Source organism: Ursus maritimus, unplaced genomic scaffold (genome assembly GCF_017311325.1).
Source record: "Ursus maritimus isolate PB19 unplaced genomic scaffold, ASM1731132v1 scaffold_4, whole genome shotgun sequence".
Lineage (NCBI taxonomy): Eukaryota > Metazoa > Chordata > Mammalia > Carnivora > Ursidae > Ursus > Ursus maritimus.
Window position 1 is genome coordinate 62,548,161 of NW_024426552.1, and position 26,076 is coordinate 62,574,236.

General features: G+C 39.3%; 1 protein-coding gene across 1 annotated transcript in view; it reads left to right on the forward strand.

The window, feature by feature from the left end:
• The first annotated feature begins 3,462 nt into the window (after positions 1-3,462).
• CFAP91 (cilia and flagella associated protein 91) overlaps positions 3,463-26,076 on the forward strand; it is a 96,119-nt gene continuing 73,505 nt past the window's right edge. The window contains exons 1-5 of the mRNA XM_008708195.2: positions 3,463-3,678; positions 9,460-9,536; positions 10,051-10,208; positions 10,998-11,081; positions 12,381-12,437. Coding sequence (XP_008706417.1) covers positions 3,555-3,678; positions 9,460-9,536; positions 10,051-10,208; positions 10,998-11,081; positions 12,381-12,437 — 500 coding nt within the window. The 5' untranslated portion in view covers positions 3,463-3,554. The remainder of the gene's footprint in view (positions 3,679-9,459; positions 9,537-10,050; positions 10,209-10,997; positions 11,082-12,380; positions 12,438-26,076) is intronic.

Below are 26,076 nucleotides of genomic sequence, written 5' to 3' on the forward strand. Positions count from 1 at the left end.
TATTTACATTTCTGCCTGGGGGAAAAAAAGCTTTCCAATTTCTGCAGGTAAATATGTGCTGTATATCATGCTCTATGGCTTTTCAAGAATTCTGAAGGGTCTGAAACTTTACCCTATTTGCCTACCACAGTCCCATGAATGCTAGTAGAGCCGCAAACTGCTAGGTCAGAGATATAGGATGATTTATTACTTACAGCCCTAGCAGCAATGTATCAGCATTTTTGTGTCAGTTTGCGGAGCCTCAGTTTCCGCAGGGTGATGTGAAGAAGGCCAAATGACATCTGCATACACACTGGGTTGCATTACAGGAAAAAAAGTAGTGAGCTTAGGAAACCCAAATCTTTAATAATGGGCAGTAAGAATGTCTGCCCTTTGCTCAAAGGGAGACTGACATTTTTTTTCTTTTTTAAGGTTTTCATTTATTTGAGAGAGCACGAACGCGAGAGCATGAGTGGGGTGAGGGGCATAGGGAGAAGCAGATTCCCCACTGAGCAGCGAGACCAATGTAGGGCTCTCCCAGGACTCTGGGGTCATGACCTGAGCTAAAGGCAGACGTTTAACCTACTGAGCCATGCAGGCACCCAGGAGACTGACTTCTAAAGCTCTAAGCAAACCTGCCCTTTGCTGTAGAGGTGTATACTATCTCCCTTTGTCCAAGGTTGTTTCCTGCACAAAGGAACAAGGGCAGAGAGCATCCCCCTTACAAGACAAGCAGAAACATGGCCAACTGTCTTCCAACATGGCAAAGTATAACTTCAACTTTAGTGATTTTTTTATTAACTAGAACCCCTCTACAATATCAAAGTTACAAGTAAACCGCAAGACACAATGTAATTTCATAAAGACTGCACATTATTTCTTGCTGTGTAGCATTACCAAAAACCTAGCGGTGATACACGTTTATTATCTCAGTTTTTATAGTTAGGAATCTAGGCACGGCTTAAGTAACTCCTCTGATTAGGGTCTCACAAGACTGCAATGAAGATATTGGGTGAGACTGTGATCTTGTCTGAGGTTCTAATGAGGAAGGATATGCTTTCAATCTCACTCAGGTTGTTGGCAGAGTTCAGTTTCTTGAGTTGTAGGATTGAGGGTTTTGGTTTTTTACTGTGGGTTGGAAGCTGCCCTCAGCTTCAAGAGGCTCTGTTCCTTACTATGTGGGGTTCCCCAACATGGCCACTTGCTTCCTCCATGCAAGGGAGAGAGTGAACAACTCCAGTAGAATGGCCTGTACTGTCTATATAAGACAATCACATAGTCACATATATCTCATTGCGTTTGACATATTCTATGGGTTAATGTCTTCCAATGTATTTATGGAAGGGGCTGGCTGTTGGCTACTGAAGATAATTTATGTGATTCATTGAGGAGAAGTCTTTCTGAGGAGGGAACATTTTAGCTGAGAACTCAAATGTTGAGGAGTCAGCAGTGAGAAGATGCAGGACAGGGATGAGGAGCATTCTGGGAAGAAGGGACAGAAAGTGGGAAATGTAGCATGCCCACAGACAGAAAAATATTATCATAACATTGTATTTTGTTTCTGTATCTGTTTTTTCCATCGTTCAATAAGCTGCACAAATTATCTCAGAATCTTCAATACCTATTTTATAGCAGATAGTAAATTTGTTTAATAAACAGATGGATTTATTAATTTAGGAATCATGTTATTAAGTTTTCATTTATCAGGAACTTCAGAGATACAAAATATTCATGTGAGGGCCCGTGCCCACAATGAAGTCACAGTTGTGTGGGGCAGAGTTGCAAACAATTACTAATTCAAGGTGGTCCATGCTATCAGTGCTACTATACCATTGGAAGAAAGAATGAAGCCTCGCTCTATTTGGTGGATTTGAGGAAACTACCTAAAGGTAGTAAAGTTAGCACCGAATCTTCAAGGATACCTAAATTAGTTGGGATGCATAAATAGGAAAAGGCATTTTAGGCAAAGAAATCAGCTCAAACAAGGGCTAGGGAGTGACAAAGCATATGGCTGGTTTGCAAAACCCCCAAGAAGTTTAGGAGTAAACAAAACCAGGAGTATGTGCGGAAAGAGGTGTAGACAGCCAGGACGCTTATTCAATAAGTGTCTATGGATCACATCAAAAGGACAAAGAAGTCAACTCTAAGATGTGCCACTAGCCTAACGGGATCATTGGAGTATCATAAATAACAATGGATTAAAACACATCAGCTTTGTAAAATGTATGCATTCCTAATGATACTAAACAAACAAAACCTTACTGGTTAACACTGGAGATTGCTAGGGCACCAATTCATTACTCTGAAATTTTATAATTAAAATGAAAAACCACAACATTTATCCAGTCTTTCTTCTAGGATACAGGTATTTCAGGATAACCAATGAGTTGGTGAAAGTTTTTTTTTTTTTTTTTTTTGAGATTTTATTTATTTATTTGAGAGAGAGAGAGAGCACTGGCTGGATGAGGGGCAGAGGGAGAAGCTGACTCCCGGTTGAGCAGGGAGTCCAATCCAGGACTTGATCCAAGGACTCCAGGATCGTGACCTGAGCTGAAGGCAGACCCTTCCACTGAGCCACCCAGGCCCCTCAAAAAAAATTTTTTTTATAGAAGAATCCCAGGTAATAAAATCCTTGAAAGTATTAGAAATCTACTGTTAAAAGACTTAAGAGCTATACCAAAATGCAATGTGAAGGTTTTTTTATTTTTTTAATCTTTTGATAGGAAAAAAAACTATTAAATGACGTTTCGGCTTTAACAAGGTTAATTCGAATAGGCACTGAGTATTAGATGACATGAAGGAATTATTGTTAGATGTGATAATGGTGAAGTTAAAAAAAATCCGTATCAGTTTGAGATGCACATTAATTTAAGGGTAAAATAATGTCTGGGATATGTTTCAAAATACTCAAGCACAGAGCGTGGGAGGGGATGAAACTAGATACAAAATGTTAATTGTTGATTCTTGGTGGTGGGTACGTGAGGGTTATTAAAAATGGATTCACTTTTGCCTATGTTTAAAATCTTCTTTAATAGCTTTAAAAAGCAGAACAAGTCCCGCGGAAAGGGGATGTCCAAAATGAAAGACCCCCAATTATTCTAGAAGGTTCTGAGACTTCCCGGGGATTTCCGAAAGAGCTGAGAACTGTAATTGCCAAATCGCTGCTGGATTTGAGCAGCAGACACCGGCTCTCCGGGAGCCGACCCAGGGTGGGCGGCTGAAGGCGCACGGCAGTTTTGGGAGTGTAGTGGGAAGCGAGGACGTCTTACCCCACCCCAGCAGCCTCCCCTCCTCAAGCCTGCCCTTCTTTTCGATCTTTCTTCCCTCGAGCCCCACACGCCCCTCACGCACTGCGGAGCTTCTCTTTACCCGCCAAATCCTTCCTCTCCACAGCCTAGCCGCACCCCGCCCTTTTCCTGACCCTATTTGTCCTCTCCCACGCCAGCCCCGCCCCTTCCGTTTCAAGCCCCGCCCCTTACACCGGCGCTTGGGAGAAGGTTACCATAGCCACGGTGCACACTGCAGCTAGGCGTCCCTAGTTGGTCCCCGGCTGGCCGGAGAGAAGAGGCGACACCATGAGCCATGTGGTGACTATTGAGGAGCCCCAGGCCAACCCGCAGGTGTCTCAGACCCGGTGCGGGGTGAGGTCTGGGGCCCGGGGCAACGTCTCCTCCAGTCGACCGTATGATTTTCTGTACGGTAAGGGTGGCACCAGACCTCCCTCCGGGGTTTTTGACTCCTGGGCTAGGTGGGCTTCGGGACGGTGGCAGGGCCAGGGGCGCGGTGAACGGAACACGAGCCTCAGGACGGATCCCTTGTCCGCGGTTATCCTTTGTTGGGTGGGAGCAGCTCCGAGCTCCCCAGGTGGCGGTGCTCTCCGCGCGCGTCGGAAGCCCGAGGTGCGCTCAGCGTCTCCGAACACGGCGCGGGATCGCCTTACTGTTCGCCACCGTCTTTTCCTGATCATTTGCACAGCCTTAAGCAGTCTTCCTGAAACCTGTTACCGGTGTTTTCTTATCCAGAAAAGTATGCAATGATTTGCAGACTTGGAGATTCCCTCAACATTCCCACGTTCAAACTGTGTAAAGTGCCCAACAAAAAAGACCTTCCCGCTCCCATTCCCTGGGCAACTCCAAATTTGGCTTTGTAGATAAAGAAGTGGCAGTTTATCTCACCTTTGTTTTCAGTTTTGTTTTATTTTTTAACTTATTGTTACGCATCAAAGCATTGCTTATAAACTAGGTCCACTGGATTCTTTGGGATCAATAAAGGCAGGCCCAGTCTGTTTTAATGCCCTGCTTGTCTGTTTATTTCTGTCTCTTTTACTGGACCTGAAGTTCCTTGAGTTCTTTAGGTACTTGTTTTATACAGTTTTGCAGCCTTCTCAGCACCTATTCCAGTGTGGATACATATGCTAGGTACTTCATAAATGTTTACTGGATTTTGAGTTTACTATTATAAGAATTTTAATCAGTTAAGCATGATTTTTTTTTTTCTAATTTTGCCCTCATCAGTCTCATGCTCTTCACCTGAACCTTGCATTGCTTTTAACCATGTGGTATCTTCTCTAGGATTCCCAGGATCATCTGGGGATTGGATGGGAGTCCACAGGTTACCCATTTCCTGGTGTAGAGGCTATGTAATGATTGCTTACTTATTATGACCCATGGTTTTCTTTTTTCACTCTTGGCTTCATCTTGTAAAATAAGTCAGGTAAACTGTGTTTACCATCACTGTGTTTGTTTCAAAGGTAATTTGGGAATTGGATAGACCTCTTCAGTAAAGACAGGCAAAGAATTTATCAAGCTTCTTGTCTCTTTTATCATTAAAAATCTCTCTCTCTCTCTCTCTTTTTTTTTTTTTTGCAGAGAGATTGCTAAATGTTTCCATGTTCTTTCAAGGAACAGAAACTTAATCAAAATAGAACAAATAAAGTTTGGATTGTCCCAATAAAACAGGCAGTCTCACAGCTATCAGTGGACAGGAAGCATAGTATAGCCAGGAAAAAGTAGAATCAAGTCAGGGAAGGTCAGAACTAAGATGTGGGGCCCTTCTGTGTGATTTCTTGGCCCTTATGGTTTTTTGCATTGTGTAGGCTGTCAGATTTAGCAAGTAAAAATACAGGATGCACAGTTAAATTTGAATTTAAAATAAATAGCGAATAATATTTTAGTATAAATTTTTAGCCCCATGCAATATTTGGGGTCTATTTATATAAAAAGTTATTCATTGCCTATATGAAATTTAAATTTAACTGGGCACCCTATATTTTATCTGGCAACTCTAACCCTTGCTTTTTGCTGCACATATGTTTCCTTCTTCCATCTAACAGAAAGCCACTTCTTTATGGATTTCTCTTACTCTGACTGGGACTGGGGTGACAGTCTACATGACCTCTCATCCTAAAGCTTATCACCAATTGTATAGAGTCCTCGTGTATCTTAGCTGAAAATTGAGGAGAGAAATAAGATAGGTTGTTGACAAGCCAGTGAATTGACTGGCTTGGGTCCGATTTCCACCCTCCATCCTGACAAAACTGTGGTGGGGTCAGTGTGGTGGTCAGTGGTGCACGCATGAACACCTTTCCAGCTTTTTCACACTTCCCCCACCCCCACCCCTCAAACCCAGTGGGCTTTTCCCAGAATTAATTGTCTGCAAGGCTTTTGCTCCTCTAAGAAGCTTTGGGCATCTTCATTAAATGTAATCTTTACTCTTCTGATCACTCTAGCAATTAAGATGAATTCAGATACCTTACATTTTTTTGGTACTTTAGGTTAACATCATTTTCTTAATAGATTTTACCTCATTTATATACCATTTTGTATTTTACTCAGTCTTTTGGTAAATGCTTTGTATCTCCCAAGCGCCTCTCGAAGTGACCGCCGTATGTTGTCACTTTCCTGAGTCTGTACATTGGTTAGTAGCTACACTGCTGATAATGAAAGCCTTTGAAATATATGGTATAGTTTTCCTAGCTTCCAAAAATGTTTTCAAAATGCTTTCTAGGTTTACCATAAGCTCTTTCCTCTTTTCTTTTTACCCAGAATATGCAATTATTATACTTTTGCCGAAAAGTAATCCTTCTGTTTTGGGGCTTAATGCACTTCCTCTCTCTCATGATTACTTGGTTGTGACAACTTCCTAGGCTTGCTAGAACAGTTTCTACAGTATGGGCACATTGGCTGAAGGGCTTTCTCATGGTTTCCGTGGGAAACTCTCACCCATAAAATTCATGGGGTTTCAATAATTTTAGGCCTGGAAGCCAGAAGGATCAGAGTTGAAATTCGAACTGTCAGTAAGTGGCTAACTTCTTGAAGCCTCAGTTTCCTCCCCTATGAAAAGAAGGCCTAGTGCCTACCTCATTGGGTTTTTGTGAGGATTGAATGGAATATTGCACATAAAGCACTTAATACCTGTCTAGGAATAAGCAGGTGATACCTGGTGAGTCGTATTACCTGGGCATCTCAGAGGTCCTTATATTGCCTTTTGAGCACTGATTATGATCACAGTTGTAGGGTATGTTGCAGAATGTGTAGTCCTAAGTCACACAGTATTGTGTCATTATCTTCTATAGGCGGCAGGAATGTTTCTATAGATAGCCTGTCTTTGTACGCCTTATGGGAAGAAGAGAATGGTTTATAATTTATTATTCAGATTTAGGGGAAATGCAGCCTAAACTCATTTAAGATGAACAACACAGTTGGAACTGTAGACCCAGTAACATCTTTTAAATTACTTAAGAGTATGAATAGAAATTTTCCTTTGGGGGCGCCTGGGTGGCTCAGTCAATTAAGCCTCTGCCTTCAGCTCTGCTTCTCCCTCTCCCTGCCTCTCCCCCTGCTTACACTCTCTCTCTCTAATAAATAATCTTTAAAAAAATTTCCCTTTGTCCCATACTATTCCCAATATATCTGACATGTTGAAGCTATAGCCGTCTTCCCTTTAAACAGGTGCATTCATTCAGCCTTTAATTCACTAGCCTGTAATTTGGGGCCACAAAATCTGGCCCCATCATTCTTAATCAGCCCAGTTTCATCACTTCTCAACTTGAATCATAGGTGTGAATTTGGGTGCTGCTGCTAAAGAAGAGTGTATCTAAAAGTGATGATTCCCAAATTCACATCACTGGTCCAGACTTCTCTCCCGAACTCTGGATTCTTATATCAAATTGCCTACTTCATTTCTCCACTTGGACATATAATAGACACCGAGGGCATGCTTTTCATGTTTTCCCTACAAACCTGCTCCACCACAGGCTTTCCTGTGTCAGTTGATACCAACTGCATGCTTTAGTTGCTAAGTCCAAAAATCCTGGAGCCATCATTGTCTTGTCTCTCTCTCTCTCTGACACACACCATTCCAATCCATTAATAAGTCCTCTCTGTCCCACCTTAAAAATATATCTAGAATCCTGCCCCAATTTGTCACTTCTGTTGCCATCACTATCATCTCTTCTCTAGGCTCACTGTATGAGCCTCCTAATAGGTCTCCCTGTCTTTTCCATTGTTTCCATGCAGTCTGTTCTTTACTGGGCAGCCACACATGAGTGAGTGGGCAGAGGGGCAGAGGAGCAGACGGGAAGGGGAGAGGGAATGGGGGAGAATCCCAAGCAAACTCCACGCTGAGCACAGAGCCCTATGCGGGGCTCAGTCCCACAACGCTGAGATCATGACCTGAGCTGAAACCAGGAGTTGGATGCTTAACCAACTGAGCCACCCAGGAGCCCCTACAGTGAACATTTTAAAATGTAAGTCAGATTTTGTCACATCTTGTCTCAAAATCTTGCAACGGTTTCCCAGCTCAGATTAAAAACCAAAGTCTTTTCAGTGGTCCACAAAGCCCCATGTGATCTAGGCTCCTGGTAACTTGCCTGACCTTTTATCTACCATATTTTGCCTCTCACTCTTTCAATCCTGTTGGTCTCTGCTGTTCTTCAAACATGTCAGGCATGCTGCCATCCTAGAGCCTTTGCTCTAGCTATTTCCTCTGCTTCAAATGCTCTTCCTTCAGATGACTGTGTAATTAACTCTCCACTTGCAAGTCTCCTTAAATGTCACCCCTTGGGGTGCCTGAGTGGCTCAGTCAGGTTAACTGTCTGCCTTCCGCTCAGGTCATGATCCCAGGGTCCTGGGATCGAGCCCCACCTCGGACTCCCTGCTCAGTAGGTAGCCTGCTTCTCCCTCTCCCTCTGCTGCTCCCCCTGCTTTCTCTCTCTGTCTTTCTTTCTCTCCCTCTGTGTCAAATAAATAAATAAAATCTTAAAAAAAAAAGTCACCCCTCAATGAGGCCTGGCCTGCCCTGACTACCCTGTGTAAAATTGCAACCCAATCTCCCTTACCTGCTCTTTCCCCACTTTTTTTAGTAGCACTTACTATCCTCTAACATATTATATAATATGCTAATTTGTTGTGTTGTTTATTGTCTCTCTCATGAAGTCAGGGATCTTTATCTTTTTCTCGATATGTTCCAGGCACCTTGAACATAGTAACCTGTCAATAAATCTTTCTTGAGTGAAAGAGAACTGAACCTCTTGTAGTTTTTCAACCTTGGGGAGAATATTAAATGTCTGCATCCAATATACTATTTTTGTTGGGTAACTGAGGAATTATTAGACTCTAGGAATTGACTCACATTATCTAAATTAAATTAAATTTAAATTACTTGTAAATCACAATAACAATTATTAATTTCTGTGAAGAAATATGTTGCCAAGTCATCTATACTAGTTGGTCAGGGTATTTGTTTCTCAAGAGATATCTATTTCGGAAATCAAGTCGCTATCTGGAGGTTGCTTGTGAATTTAATATATTGTTTAATTTTAAGGGATGGTATAATCAATCATAAATATTCTTCATTGCCTTAAAGATATACCTAATAAGCCCATACTTACAATAATAGGGCATTCTTTTGTTGAACTTTGGAGAAAAAACAGTCCCATCATCAACATCCTTCTAAATTTAAGGAGTGAATTATAGCTGATTTTATTTATTTATTATTAGAGAATGACATTTTCTTACTATGTTTATCAATTCTGAGGTGACATATTGTTAAGAGTGTGTATATTTCCCTTGTACTGAATATGGGAGGTAGTGCCCCAATGTGTTATTTTTTTCACTTGCAAATGGGTGTAGTTAGTGTATATAGGGTTTCTCATCTTAGAGTATTTCCTGGGCTACCCAGACCCAGAAAGTGGTTTGTTCATAGGAGAGAAAAGACGGTGTGTTTAGGCCCTGGTGCTTGAGAACATATCAGGCCTACTTCGTGCCTTCCAATTCGATAACCTGACTTTGGAATACACAGAGGAAACTGCATCTTACAGACTCTCACTGGTGGTAGATTAACAGGGCAATGAGCTGTCGTAGAGTTAGGCAATATCTAAATCTTGTAATTTGTTTTCCAATTAAGAAGTAACATTATTTTGTCATTATTCTCAGTCTAGATATATTCCGTTCCTTGTACCACTTATTGTTTATTTTGCAGATCCATTGTTTATTGTGTCAAGTGAGAAAGACCACACACAGGCAAATATCCAAGCTAACCTGATTCGAAAGAGACTGGTAGGTCTAATTCAATTACTAAGGTAGCCTAATGAACTTGGACCATCTAGTTTTGCTAACCACGCTAATCAGATCGACTAATCATGAGATCTCCAGTGGATTTTATATTCTGCAGGAATTACTCTGCCATGATTACTAGGGCATAAGACATCTCGATACTTGTAGCCCAGTGTGGAGATTAATTAACTAATAGTGAATAAAGGACTCATTATAACCTAATTTATTTCAGTGGGAAACGTTATATATGCCTGTGTTAAAAGAATTCAAGTAGTACAAAAACATATATAGTATGAAACAAATTCTAACCCTCAGCCCCCTTCTCATAATCATCCATTATCATCAGTTTCTTGGGTATCTTTCTAGAGATATTCTATGCATGTACAATTACCCTTCTTTCTATGCTACATACACTGGTTTGTACCTTTCAAAATTTACAGTAATAAATAAAATGCTCTAGAACATCTGATGGTAAAATTTTGTCCTTTTCCTCCCTATCTCCCTGTCCTAATATTAGAGAAAAGTTCCCAGGTTTAGAGCCATGTTCAGTAATCTGATCCATTACCCAAGATATTCTCTGTATCGGAGCAAGGCAGACCCTGTCCCACCATTCATCTGCCGGGAATGGAAAGGACAGGAGGAGAAACACAGAGAAGCCCTCGGGCAGCTCGCCATGTAAGTGTCAGGTAGCTTCAGCTGCTACGCATGTTTGTAATGAAAGCATTTTTCTTCTTAAGATTTTTTTATTCTGCATTTTTTTAAAAGTACAATTGCGATGTTACACCTAGATCAATTGACCCCAAATTCTCTCTCTTAAACCCTCTAACCAAAACGGGCCTGATTCAGGGGCAATGGTTATGGGTTTATAGGTTAGTAGATATTCTCAGAAGCTTGGAGTGAATACATATATTAAATGACAGTTTGCCACCAAAGGTAGAGGTAGAGGTGATTGAATCTGTTTCTTTGATCCATCTTAGAAATTGCAGCTATACCCTTCTGCTAGTATCTAAATATATATGCATATATATTTGGAGATTTGCAGCCAAAGCACCTTCAGAGACAAGTCTCTTGCATTCTTTATTCTTTTAATTATTTACAAGTCATGCCTAGTAAATTAAAAGAAAAAAGCTACCTTTCAGCTTGGACATAAAAAGTTGTCTCTTGAAACTCTGTTATTCCAATGTACTATTAATTGAAAGTGTGCATTTTTGTAGGTGAGATTTCATAAATCTACTCTTTTCTTACTCTTACTTCCTGTTGTTAGCTCCTGGTTTCCTGGCTCAGGGAAACTAATTATTATCTAGTCTGAGATGTAGGTCAGTCAGGTGCATGTTGTAGAAGACTTGGCTCTCAGTCTCAGATACCCTGTGCATCTCCTACTTTATAGACATAAAAATATGAAATATAAATTATATTTGGAAATGACATGTTAGACTTTAATAATGTTTTCCTGCTTCATTTTAGAACTGATACATCTTTTCAGATGGCTAAAGAGGCTTATGAAGATCCTGAAATTACTGGCCGGAATCGCTATAAATATTTTGAAAGGTAAAAAGTAATTACTAATGAAAATGAGCCCTGATATTATTTTTATCTTTATGATAATATCTTTGTGATAATGATAGCAGCTATCAGTTTTGAGTGCATGCAGTGTGTCAGGTACCAGTTTAAGTGCTTTATATATATAATCAATTTTTTTTAGATTTTGTTTTTAAAATAAAAATTTAAATTTTAATATTTAATTTAAATTTAATAAAAATTTATTTTTAAAATAAAAATAACATGGGGGTCAAACTCACAACCCTGAGATCAAGAATTGCATGCTCTACCAAGTCAGCCACCGAGGTGCCCCTATATAATCAATTTTTACAACAGAAATGTAGAATAAGATCTATTATCCCTATTTATCAGTAAGGAAGCTGAGACCAAGAGAAGAAAAATAAATTGCTTGAAGCCTCTTAAGTTGGCTAGTGGCAGATCTGGGATTCTAGCTAAATCTGCCTAACTTCAGAGATGCTAGTTGTAAATAAGAATGTATATTTGAGAACAAAATGTCATCAAATCAAATGAGATACAGCAGAGACATCATGACAGTTGTAGCACATGAGAAATTGTTACAAGCAGACAAATAGGCGACATTCACTGTGTTTGTGTGAATATTGCCAAAACCAACACGGTCGAAAGTTTCACTTTGCTTCATTTGTGATCAATACTCATGTGATAGTCATATAGTCAGATTAGAATAAAATGAGGATCTCCCTATAGGTCTTGTGTGGTTAGAAAAATGGTCTCGATGCCATATGTACATAAGCTTCCATGAAAAGGAAATTTGTAATCCACATTGTTGTTTGTGAGCAACTTCCTTAGAGAAGTTTTATAATGCTGACTTTTTAGAGAACTGTTAAATTTTCAACATAGTATACTCAATTCCTAAACTTTATGGGGGTAGTTTTTAAAACTAAATCATTGAGAATTTCAGAATGTCTCAGGGAACTGTAGAAGTTGCTGGGAGCTCATGACCCGCTGAAGCCCAGGCATGAGGCCCTGCTTTTGAAAGTGTGACTTGTTTACCATCTGCAGGCAAAATATTGGAATGGTTGGTACAAATGCAGGTTCATTAGCACGACCTTAAATCTACTGGGTCTCCTGGGCTAGACTTGGTAATTTGCATTTTAAACAAAAATCTCCCCACTCTCCAGTGATTTTGTGTTTGTCCAGGTTTGAGGATTACCAATATGGGATATTCAAGCTCACTGATTTTAAGGGACTACTATGAGGGTTGGAATAAAGCCCAGAGAGCACACAATGTAAAAATCCCACACGTTTGTGTTCTTCTTTCTTCACCAGGCCTTTCCTTCCATTTCATCAACAGATGCCATTCAATGTTGTTTTTGCAGCAACCAAGTAAGTAACCATTATTTTACAACTTTTTTTTCTAGTTATTATTTGTTCCCATATTTGTTTCCAGAAGATAGTTCTCTAAATCAACATTTTTCAAATTCTGGATCACAAATCATTAGAAAGTCATGACATATTTTAGTGGGTCATGAACAGCATTTTAGAAAATGAAATAGAAAATAACCAAAAGCATGAGATACATTGAGGGTAAATTGTCTTTTTGCTAATAACTTCTGTTATTAGCAAATATGTTATAACAAATATGTTATTAACATATATATATGTTCATATGTAATGATTATAATGTAAAATGTTTTTCTTATTATGCATTATGGTAAAAAGAAAAGTTAAAAAATGCTTTAAATATCCTCTTTTGCTTCCCTGAAACACATAGTTATTTGGCAACAGCTCTTCAACAATTTTATCGAGAAAACTAATCAGTTATGAAATAGTTTTTGAGTACTGGAATTTCATAATTTAATAATCATCTAATCTACACAAGGTAATTTAATATACAAAGATCAATAGAACATGGTTTCTGTCCCACAGAGGAGTGGACCAAGGTGAGAGAGAAGTAAAGAACATCCCCGAATCTGGGATGAATGTGCAGTTCTCCAGTCTTGTTTAGGGCTATACTGTTTCCTGTGTCAGTATAACTTAATGTGTGTATAACAGAAAAAAATGAAATGATCAGGAAAAGAAACCTTTTTTAAGGTCTCGGATTTCTGAGCAGAAATTTAGATAGGGCTTGGCTTTCAAACAAGCATTTAAAGGGTACCCTAATGATACAGCATTTTATGAATAGAATATATGTTATCAAATGTCTGTAATCCTTAAGATAAGTGCCTGTTATGATCCAATTCTCTGATAATTTATTGATTCATTTTTAAAGATTATTTATTTATTATGCATGAGCAGGGCGGCGGTGGAGGGTGCGGGGTGTGCAGACTCTCCACTGAGCAGGGAGCCTGACACGGGGCTCAATCCCAAGATCACGATCTGAGCTGAAGGCTGACGCTTAACCGACTGAGCCACCCAGGCTCTGATTTTTTAAGACTATGTGTGGATACCTTTGGCTCTTATATAGATGGAGAATAGATTTCTTGCCCTCCCCCCAAAGAGAGCAACTTTGTGTGGTGTCACTTTACTCGGGGACAGCTGCAGCCTTGTTTTCAGTGAAATGCTCTGTATGAGAAAAGGGGAACATATGAGATTGGTAGATCCCTATAGATACCTTTGATAATTCTTTAAAAGCAGGCTTACTGGATCACCCACTTTGGAGCTAATAATTACATCAGGTCTAAAAGTTGTTTAATTGTGGGGAGTTCCAAGGTCTACAGTGATGAACACTAAGCCTCTTCTTCTCTAAATGTGATATGAGAGATTCCCTATAAGAATTAAACCATAACAGTTGACATCTTAGATACTCTCTGTCTTTCTTAGAAGTTTTTAAAGAATTAGTCAGTATTCCTGAATGAAGTCAACTCTGGAATTCCGGCAGGGTTGAATTTCTGAGCAGTGAGGATAATCCACTTTATGTTAGCAGGGATAGACTTGTCTGGGGACCAGCTGGCCTTCTCCAGCCATACCCTTTCATGGTTAGCTGTTGGAGTCTTTCCTTTGGATTCATGTAAGCATCTTGGTGAAAAGGATAAAAAGTTAGTACTTTTAAAAAGTTCAGTGGTGGTTTTTAGTTCCACATGTAAGGAGCTTGGCAGTTGCTAACAACAAGTAAAAAGCTGAACAAACTGAAAAAGCAACAACTTTTCTTGGATCTGTAAGAAAGGGGAGGATTCAGGGCAAACTGCTTCCCTAAGATTAGAGAGTCAGGTTACAAGAAGGTATGGCTTCCCAGAATCCCAGAGATTCATGAGTGGAAACCACTCCAGAAACCAAGTCCAGGTAAGAAAACCTGAACAATAATTGAAGAATTGCTGGAGGCTCTGAAAATTAAAATTCTAGAGGGACCTAGTCATTGAGGCTCCCACAATTTTGTGAGATTTACCTCCAGGATCTCAACTAGGTTCTCACAGTAAATATTGGAAAAATATCCCCTCGTGCTTCTGGTAGGGGGAGTGGAAAGGGAACCATTTTGAAATATGCGAGAGCACTGTTCTTAACAAGGTCAGCTATAAGGAGAAACTAGATAATCAGAGCCTAACCTGCTGGCTATTATTAGAGCCTAACTGACCTGGGGGAAGGAAAATGTACAATTCTAGCCTCCACTAGCCATCCTGCCTCACCTGGGCGGGGGGAGAAAAAACTGAGAAACACTTAAGAAATTCACAGTCCATATGCATAGGCTCACCAAAAGACTGAGACATAATCATAGGACAATAGAACACTTATCTTCCCCCTCCTCCCCACCTCACCAACACATTACTAAAGGCCTATTTACTGTAGTTCTTCTTACCCAGTACATTATGTGTAGCAGTTAAGAAATAAATTAAAAGGCATACTGAAAGGCAAAAAACACAATTTGAAGAGACAGCATAAGCATTAGAACCAGACATGGCAGATAAATTATCAGATCAGGAATTCGAAACAACTATGATTAATATGCTAAGGGACTTTAATGGATAAAGGGGATAGCATGCAAGATCAGATAGACAATGTAAGCAGAGAAAAGGAAATCTTAACTAAAAAAAATGCTAAAATAAAAAATGCTGTAACAGAAATGAGGAATGCCGTTAGTGGGCTCATTAGGACGCTGGACACAGCTTAAGAAAGAATTTTGGAGCTAGAAGATATAACTACAGAAAGCTATAAAACTGGAAAACAGAATAAAGACACAAACACTGAAAAAAGGAACAGAATATCCAAGAACTGTGGACAACTACAAAAATATAATAAATGTGTAATGGAAATACCAGATGAAGAAAGAGAGAAAGGAACAGAAGGCATATTTGAAACAATAATGACTGAGGATTTCCCCAAATTAATGTCAGACACTGAACTACAGAGTTAAGAAGCCCAGAGAACACCAAGCAGGATAAATGCCAAAAGAGTACACTGAGGCATATCATATTCAAACTAAAGAAAATCAAGATAAAGAAGACATTTTGACAGAATCTAGAGGACAAAAATACCTTACTTCTAGAGGAACAAAGATGAGAATTACTTCTGACTTCTCAGAAATCATGTGAGCAAGAAAGAAGTGAAAATTTAAAGTGTTGAGAGAAAAAAAAATCAACCTAGAATTCTGTATCCTATGAAATTACCTTCAAAAGTGAAGGAGAAATAAAAACTTTTTCAGACAAACAAAAATTGAGGAAATCTGTTGCCATTAGACCTGCCTTACAAGAAATGTTTAAAGAAGTTCTTTAGAGAAAAGGAAAATAATAAAGGTCAGAAGCTTGAATCTGCATAAAGAAAAGATGGAATAAATGAAGGTAAAATGAAAAGTTTTATTTTTTTAATGCAGCAGTTGACTGTTTGTTCAAAATGATAGCAACAATGTGTTTGGAAACATATATACAGTTGATACACACAGAGTTGCCTCTTGAAAATATGGGAGTTAGGGGCACTCATCCTCACATATTAGAAAATCCATGCATAATTTTGACTCCCTCAAAACTTAACTTACTCGTAGCCTACTGTTGACTGGAAGCCTTACCAATAATATAAACAGTTGATTAACACATACATGTTTTGTATGTTACTATATTTATATACTATATTTTTTTACAATACAGTAAGCTAGAGAAAAAATGTTAAGAAAATCATAAGAGAAAATACATTTACAGCACTGTACTGTATTTATGAAAAAAATCCATGTATAGGTGAATCCATGCAATTAAAACCTGTGTTGTTCAAGGGTCAACTCTGTGTGTGTGTGTGTGTGTGTGTGTGTGTGTGTGTGTATGTATGCTTATGTATGCTTATATATAAGTAAAATGAATGACAGCAATGATAAAGAGATGGAAGGGAAGAATTAGGATTTTTTTGTTATTATATAAGGTAGGTACACTACCCATGAAGCAATACAGTGTTATTTGAAAGTGGACTTGGATTAGTTTTGAATGCATATTGCAAGCTCTGGAGCAACAATTAAAAAAAGCAAAAAAGGAAGTGTAACTGATAATACTTAATAACTGATAATACTTAAAAAAAGATAAAATGAAATTATATAAAATGTTCAACTAAAACCACAAAAAGCAGAAAAATGGTAGAAGAAAAAATAGAAACAAAAAACAAGGACAACAAATAGAAAATGGTAACAAATATAGTAGACATTAATCCAAATATATCAATAATCACTTTGACCATCAGTGGTCTAAATGTACCAATTAAAAGACAGATACAGTCAAGATAGATCAAAAAAACAAGAACCAACTATACTTTGTCAATAAGAAATCCACCTTATTTTTTTTATTAAGTTTTTAAATTTTATTTCCAGTATAGTTAACATACAATGTTATATTAGTTTCAGGTGTACAATATAGTGATTCAACAGTTTTATACATTACTCATCGTTCAGCATGATAAATTTACAGTTTAACCCCCAATCACCTATTTCACCCATTCCCCCCCCCCACCCCGCCCCCTGTCCCAGCTACCTCCCCTCTGGTAACTATCAGTTTGTTCTCTATAGTTAAGAGTCTATTTCTTGTTCTTTCTCTCTCTTTTTAAAGAAACCCACTTTAAATATAAAGACACATATAGATTTTTTTTAAGGTTTTATTTTTAAATAATATCTACACCCAGTGTGGGGCTTGAACTCACAACCCTGAGCTGAAGAGTCACAAGCCCCACCAACTGAGCCAGCCAGGCGCCCCGTAATGTGTCCCCCCCCTTTTTTTTTAATGTACACTGTATGCCCAATATGGGTCTTGAACTCACAACCCCAAGATCTAAGAGTTGCATGTCCTATTGACTGAGCCAGCCAGGTGCCCCAAGACACCTATAGATTAAAAGTAAATGAGTGGAGAAAAATACATTATGCCAGCTCTAATTAAAAGAAAGCTGCAATAGTTATACTAATTATTTCAAACAGAGCAGACTTCAAAGCAAGGAAGATTATTGGGGATAAAGAGAAGCATTATATAATAATAAAAATCTCAGTTCTCCATAAAGACATACATTCTTTCATGTGTATGCACCTAAAAACAGAAGGTCAAACTACGTAAGGCAAAAACTAATAGAATTACAAGGAGAAATGGATGAATCCATTATCATAGTTGGAGACTTTAACACCCTTCCAGCAGAAATGGACACATCTATCAGGCAGCAAATCAGTAAGGCCCTAGGTGAACTCAACAACACCATCAGTCAACTGGATATAATTGATATCTACAGACTACTTCATCTAACGACTGCAGAATACACATTCTTCTCAAGTTCACATAGAACATTCACCATGATAGACTACATTCTGGGCCATAAAACACAATTTAACAAATGTGAAAAAATAGAAATTATACAATGTCTGCTGTCAGACCACAGTGGAGCTAAACTAGAAATTAATAACAGAAGGATAACAGAGAATTCCTGAATATGTAGAGATTAAATGATACATTTCTAAATAACACAAGGGAGAAAGAAGAAATCTCAACAGAAATTAAAAAATATTTTGAACTTCATGAAAATGACAATACAGTTTATCAAAATTTGTGGGGTACATTGAAAGCAGTGCTTAGAGGGAAATTTATAGCATTGAATTCATGTATTAGAAAAGAAGAACTAAAACTAATCATTTAAGCTTTCACCTTAGGAAACTAGAAAAAGAAGAGCAAATTAAATCCAAAGCAAGCAAAAGAAAGGAAATAATAAGGAGAGCATAAATCAATGGAATTGATCAAGAAAATCAGTAGAAAAAAATCAACAAAACCAAGAGCTGGTTCTTCAACAAGATCACTATGTCTAGCCAGGATAACTGAAAAAAAAGAGAGAACACAACTTACTAATATCAGAAATGAAAGAAAGAACATCACTACAGGTTCTATTCACATTAAAAACATAAAGGAATAACTATGCCTGCAAATTTGATAACCTAGATAAAAAGACTAATTACTTGAGGGGCACCTGAGTGGCTCAGTTGGTTAAGCATCTGGCTTTGGCTTGGTTCATGATCCTGGGATTGAGCCTGGGCCCCCTCCTCAGCAGGGAGCCTGCTTCTCCCTCGCCCTCTGCCCCTCCCCCACCCCACTCATGCTCTCTTTCTCACTCTGCTTTCTCTCTGATAAATAAAATCTTTTTTTTAAAGAAAATAATTACTTGAAAGACACAAAATAATTCAAGATATTTTAGGATAAAGAGTTTTGTCAGAACTCACACAAGAAGAAATAGACAATGTGAATAGACCTATATATATTAAAGAAATTAAATCAATAATTAATAACCTTCCAAAACCTAAAGCACCAGACTCAGATGTGTCTGCCAGTGAATTCTACTGAACATTTAAAGAAGAAATAATACCATTCTCTACAATCTCTTTTAGATAATAGAAGGAGAGGGAATGCTTTCTAACTTTATGAGGCCAGCATTATTCTAAAACCAAAATCAGACAAAGACATTAAAAGAAAATGGCAGATCAATGAACATAGGCACAAAAATCCTCAACAGAATATTAGCAAATCAAATCCAACAGTGTATAAAAAGAAATACACCCCATGACCAGGCTGGTGCAAGGCTGGTTCAGCATTTGGAAATCAATTAGTGTAATCCATCATGTTAGCAGGCTAAACAAGAAAAATCACATGATCATGTTAATAGAGGCAGAAAAAGTATTTGACAATATCCAATACTGTTGATGATAAAAACTCTGAGTAAACTAGAAATAGAAGGAAACTTCCTCAACTTGATGAAGAACATGTACAAAACCTACAGCATACTTAATGATGAGAAATGCAAAGCTTTTCCACTAAGATCAGGAACAAGGCAAAGATGTCCCCTCTCACCCCTCCTTTTCAACATCATAGAAGTCGTAGCTAATGCAATAAGTCAAGAAAAGGAACTAAAGGTTATATGGATTGGGAAGGAAGAAATCTGTCTTTGTTAACAGATGCTATGTTTATCTATGTAGAAAATCAGGGGAAAAAAGGACTAAAAAAACTGGAACCAATAAGTGATTATAATAAGGCTGTAGGATACGAGGTTAATATACAAAAGTCCATTGCTTTCCTATATACCAGCAACAAACGGGATTTAAAATTAAAAATACAGTTCCATTTACATTACCATAAAAAATGCAATATTTAGGTATAGATCCAATAAGATATATACAAGATCTATAGGAAGAAAACTATAAAACTTCGGTGAAAGAAATCAAAGAAGAACTAAATAAATGGAGAGTTATTCCATGTTCCGGGATAAGAAGACTCAATATTGTCAAGATGTCAAGTCTTCACAACTTGATCAATAGATTTAATGTAATCTCAGTCAAAATCCCTACAAGTTATTTTATGGATATCAACAAACTGATTCTAGAGCTTATATGAATAGTCAATATGTGTTGATAATAGCCAACACAATATTGAAGGAGAGGAACAAAGTTGGAGGACTGACTCTACCTGTCTTCTAGACCTACTATAAAGCTATAGTAATCAAGATGCAGTGGTACTGGGGAAAGAATAGACAGATCAGTGAAACAGAATAGGGAGCCCAGAAGTAGGCCCACATAAATATAATCAACTAATCTTTGACAAAAAGAATAAAGATAATACAATGGAGCAAAGATAGTCTTTTCAACAAATGGTGCTGGGACAACAGGACATCTACATGCAAAATAAATAGATCAATCAATCCAGACACAGACCTTACATCCTTCACAAAAATTAATTCAAAATGAATCACAGATCTGAATGTAGAATGCAAAACTGTAAAACTTTTAGAAGATAACAAGAAAAAACGTAGATGACCTTGGGTATGGCAATGACTTTTTAGCTATAACACCAAAGGTACGATCCTTTTAAGAAATGATGGATAATCTGGACTTTATTAAAATTAAAAACTTCTGGTTTTGGAGCAAAGATGGCAGAGTAATAGGAGGATCCTAGGCTTACCTTATCCCTTGAACACAGCTAGATAAATATCAAATTTTTCTGAACACCCAAGAAGTCTGAGTACTGGCGATGGGGAGTTAAGATGGCGGAGCAGTAGGAGACACCGTTTTCAGCCGGTCCTCCGAGTCGAGCTGGATAGGTACCAGACCAGCCTAAACAACCACGGAACCAGCCTGAGACGCAGGAAGACGCATCTGGATCTCTACAAATGAACATCTCCAGCGCTGAGTATTGAGGTACGAAGCGGGGAGCCATGAAACCGTGCACAGATATCGGAAGATAAACGGAAGGGGGAGGGAGCCGCCGTGTTCGGGCGCCGGGAAGCGGTAGCCACTTGCACGGGGGAGCAGGCGGGCTCGAGGTCGGCACCCGCAAAACAGCAGACTGAGACCGTGAGCCGGGTGCACGCGCCACCAGGCATCTCGCGGATCACCGGAATCCCGGTGCGCTCACTGGATCCAGACTGAGACCGGGAGATCCGGGAGCGCGCGCGGGGCGGCTGGCGGCTGGCGGCATTAGAAACACAAAGGACAGAGACGCCGGCCCTGGAAGTGAGGGCTGGGACGCCGGGTGTGGGGCGCACATCCCGGGACGCTGCAGGGCTGAGCATCACCAACAGAAACAGAGTTAAAGTGGCCAGAACATTAGTAGAGAACGGGCCGCAATCCCTCTGTTCTGTGACAGAGGCTGAGATTTGGCCGCTGCTGCTCTGACTCTCAGAAGAGGCACAGCAAACCGCCAGGGAAAGCCGCCAGAGAACAAAAGCCTGGAAATACCGGCTCAGGGAGTGCCCAACCCCATCCCCCTTCGCAGGGGACACCGAGACTCTACCCAAACATGGCTGCCTGAGTATCGGCGCGGCAGGCCCCTCCCCCAGAACACAGAAGGCAGGCTGAAAAATCAAGAAGCCCACAACCCGGGTGCCTGGGTGGCGCAGTCATTGAGCGCCTGCCTTCGGCTTAGGGCGTGATCCCGGCGTTCCGGAAAGGAGTCCCTCATCGGGCTCCTCCGCTGGGAGCCTGCTTCTTCCTCTCCCACTCCCCTGCTTCTGTTCCCTCTCTCGCTGGTTGGCTGCCACATAAATAAATAAATAAAATCTTTAAAGAAGAAGCCCACATCCCTAAGATCCCTATAAAACAAGGGGCACGGCCTGGGACCCAGTCAATAATTTGGGCTCTGGAAACCCCGCAACCTCTCTTCATCAGAATGACAAGAAGGAGAAGCCCCCCCCAGCAAAGAAAAGACAGTGATTCTGTGGCCTCTGCCACAGAAATAATGGATATGGATGTAACCAAATTATCAGAAATGGAATTCAGAGTAACGATGGTCAAAATGATGAGTAGAATTGAAAAAACTATTAACGAAAAGGTTACTGAGAATATAGAATCCCTAAGGACAGAAATGAGAGCGAATCTGACAGAAATTAAAAATTCTATGAGCCAAATGCAGGCAAAACTAGAGGCTCTGACGGCCAGGGTCGCAGAAGCAGAGGAACGGGTTAGTGAATTGGAGGATGGGTTAATAGAGGAAAAAATGAAAATAGAAGATGGTCTTAAAAAAATCCACGCCCACGAATGTAGGTTACGGGAGATTACTGACTCAATGAAACGATCCAATGTTAGAATCATCGGCATCCCCGAGGGGGTGGAGAAAAACAGAGGTCTAGAAGAGATATTTGAACAAATTGTAGCTGAAAACTTCCCTAATCTAGCAAGGGAAACAAACATTCGTGTCCAAGAGGCAGAGAGGACCCCTCCCAAGCTCAACCACGACAAACCTACGCCACGTCACGTCATAGTGCAATTCGCAAATATTAGATGCAAGGATACAGTATTGAAAGCGGCCAGGGCAAAGAAATTTCTCACGTACCAAGGCAAAAGCATCAGAATTACGTCAGACCTGTCTACACAGACCTGGAATGAGAGAAAGGGTTGGGGGAGCATATTTAAAGCTCTTTCAGAGAAAAACATGCAGCCAAGGATCCTTTATCCAGCAAGGCTGTCATTCAGAATTGATGGAGAAATAAAGACATTTCAGAATCGCCAGTCACTAACCAATTTTGTAACCACGAAACCAGCCCTACAGGAGATATTACGGGGGGTTCTATAAAAGTAAAAAGGCCCCAAGAGTGATACAGAACAGAAAGTCACAGCCAATACAAACAAAGACTTTACTGGCAACATGGCAACATTAAAATCATATCTCTCAGTAATCAGTCTTAATGTAAATGGTTTGAACCATCCCATAAAACGCCACAGGGTTGCAGATTGGATAAAAAGAAATGACCCATCCATTTGCTGTCTACAAGAGACTCATTTCGAACCCAAAGATGCATTCAGACTGAGAGTAAGGGGATGGAGTACCATCTTTCACGCAAATGGACCTCAAAAGAAAGCTGGGGTAGCAATTCTCATATCAGATAAATTGGATTTTAAACTACAGACTATAGTTAGAGATGCAGAAGGGCACTATATTATTCTTAAGGGAAGTATTCAACAAGTGGATATGACAATTATAAATATATATGCCCCCAACAGGGGAGCAGCAAGATACACAAGCCAACTCTTAACCAGAATAAAGAGACATATAAATAAAAATACATTAATAGTAGGGGACCTCAACACTCCACTCTCAGAAATAGACAGAACACCCTGGCAAAAACTAAGCAAAGAATCAAAGGCTTTGAATGCCATACTCGACGAGTTGGACCTCATAGATATATATAGAACACTACACCCCAGAACCAAAGAATACTCATTCTATTCTAATGCCCATGGAACATTCTCAAGAATAGACCATGTTCTGGGACACAAAACAGGTCTCAACCGATACCAAAAGATTGAAATTATCCCCTGCATATTCTCAGACCACAACGCTCTGAAATTGGAACTCAACCACAAGGAAAAATTTGGAAGAAACTCAAACACTTGGAGACTAAGAACCATCCTGCTCAGGAATGACTCGATAAACCAGGAAATCAAAAATCAAATTAAACAATTTATGGAGACCAATGAGAATGAAAATACAACAGTCCAAAACCTATGGGATACTGCAAAGGCAGTCCTAAGGGGGAAATACATAGCCATCCAAGCCTCACTCAAAAGAATAGAAAAATCTAAAATGCAGTTTTTATATTCTCACCTCAAGAAGCTGGAACAGCAACAGAGGGACAGGCCTAATCCACGCACGAGGAAGCAGTTGACCAAAATTAGAGCTGAAATCAATCAAGCAGAAACCAGAAGTACAGTAGAGCAGATCAACAGGACTAGAAGCTGGTTCTTTGAGAGAATCAATAAAATTGACAGACCACTGGCAAGACTTATCCAAAAGAAAAGAGAAAGGACCCAGATTATTAAAATTATGAATGAAAAAGGAGAGGTCACGACGAACACCATTGAAATTGGAAGGATTATTAGAAATTTTTATCAACAGCTATATGCCAATAAACTAAGCAATCTGGAAGAGATGGAATCCTTCCTGGAAACCTATAAACTACCAAGATTGAAACCGGAAGAAATTGATTCCTTAAACAGGCCAATTAATTATGAAGAAATTGAGTCAGTGATAAACAACCTTCCAAATAACAAAACTCCAGGCCCGGACGGTTTTCCTGGGGAATTCTACCAAACATTCAAAGAAGAAATAATACCTATTCTCCTAAAGCTATTTCAAAAAATAGAAACAGAAGGAAAGCTACCAAACTCATTCTATGAGGCCAATATTACCTTGATCCCCAAACCAGGCAAAGACCCCCTCAAAAAGGAGAATTACAGACCGATTTCCCTAATGAATATGGACGCCAAAATCCTCAACAAGATACTTGCTAATAGAATCCAACAGTACATTAAAAGGATTATCCATCACGATCAAGTGGGATTCATACCTGGGATGCAAGCGTGGTTCAATATTCGCAAATCAATCAGCGTGATACATCATATCAACAAGAAAAGACTCAGGAACCATATGATCCTCTCAATCGATGCCGAAAAAGCATTTGACAAAATACAGCATCCTTTCCTGATTAAAACCCTTCAGAGTGTAGGAATAGAAGGTACATTTCTCAATCTCATAAAAGCCATCTATGAAAAGCCTACTGCAAATATTATTCTCAATGGGGAAAAGCTGGAAGCCTTTCCCTTAAGATCAGGAACACGACAAGGATGCCCACTCTCGCCACTATTATTCAACATAGTACTAGAAGTCCTTGCAACAGCAATCAGACGACAAAAAGGGATCAAAGGTATTCAAATTGGCAAAGAAGAAGTCAAAATGTCTCTCTTTGCAGATGACATGATACTCTATATGGAAAACCCAAAAGAAGCCACTCCCAAACTATTAGAAGTTATAGAGCAATTCAGTAACGTGGCAGGATACAAAATAAATGCTCAGAAATCAGTTGCATTTCTATACACGAATAACGAGACCGAAGAAAGAGAAATTAGGGAATCCATCCCATTTACAATAGCACCAAAAACCATACGTTACCTTGGAATTAACTTAACCAGAGACGTAAAGGACCTATATTCTAGAAACTATAAATCACTCTTGAAAGACATTGAGGAAGACATAAAAAGATGGAAAGATATTCCATGCTCATGAATCGGAAGAATTAACATAGTTAAAATGTCCATGCTACCCAGAGCAATCTACACTTTCAATGCTATCCCGATCAAAATACCAAGGACATTTTTCAAAGAACTGGAACAAACAGTCCTTAAATTTGTATGGAAACAGAAAAGGCCCCGAATCTCCAAGGAACTGTTGAAAAGGAAAAACAAAGCTGGGGGCATCACAATGCCGGATTTCGAGCTGTACTACAAAGCTGTGATCACAAAGACAGCATGGTACTGGCACAAAAACAGACACATAGACCAATGGAACAGAATAGAGAGCCCAGAAATGGACCCTCGGCTCTTTGGGCAACTAATATTTGATAAAGCAGGAAAAAACATCCGGTGGGAAAAAGACAGTCTCTTCAATAAATGGTGCTGGGAAAATTGGACAGCTACATGCAAGAGAATGAAACTTGACCACTATCTCACACCATACACAAAAATAAACTCCAAATGGATGAAAGACCTCGATGTGAGACAGGAATCCATCAAAATTCTAGAGGAGAACATAGGCAACAACCTCTACGACATCGGCCAAAGCAACCTTTTTCATGACACATCCCCAAAGGCAAGAGAAACAAAAGATAAAATGAATTTATGGGACTTCATCAAGATTAAAAGTTTCTGCACAGCCAAGGAAACAGTCAGAAAAACTAAGAGGCAGCCCACGGAATGGGAGAATATATTTGCAAATGACACTACAGATAAAGGACTGGTATCCAAGATCTACAAAGAACTTCTCAAACTCAATACACGAGAAACAAATAAACAAATCAAAAAATGGGCAGAAGATATGAACAGACACTTTTCCAATGATGACATACAAATGGCTAACAGACACATGAAAAAATGTTCAAAATCATTAGCCATCAAGGAAATTCAAATCAAAACCACACTGAGATACCACCTTACGCCAGTTAGAATGGCAAAAATAGACAAGGCAAGAAACAACAATTGTTGGAGAGGATGTGGAGAAAGGGGATCCCTCCTACATTGTTGGTGGGAATGCAAGTTGGTACAGCCACTCTG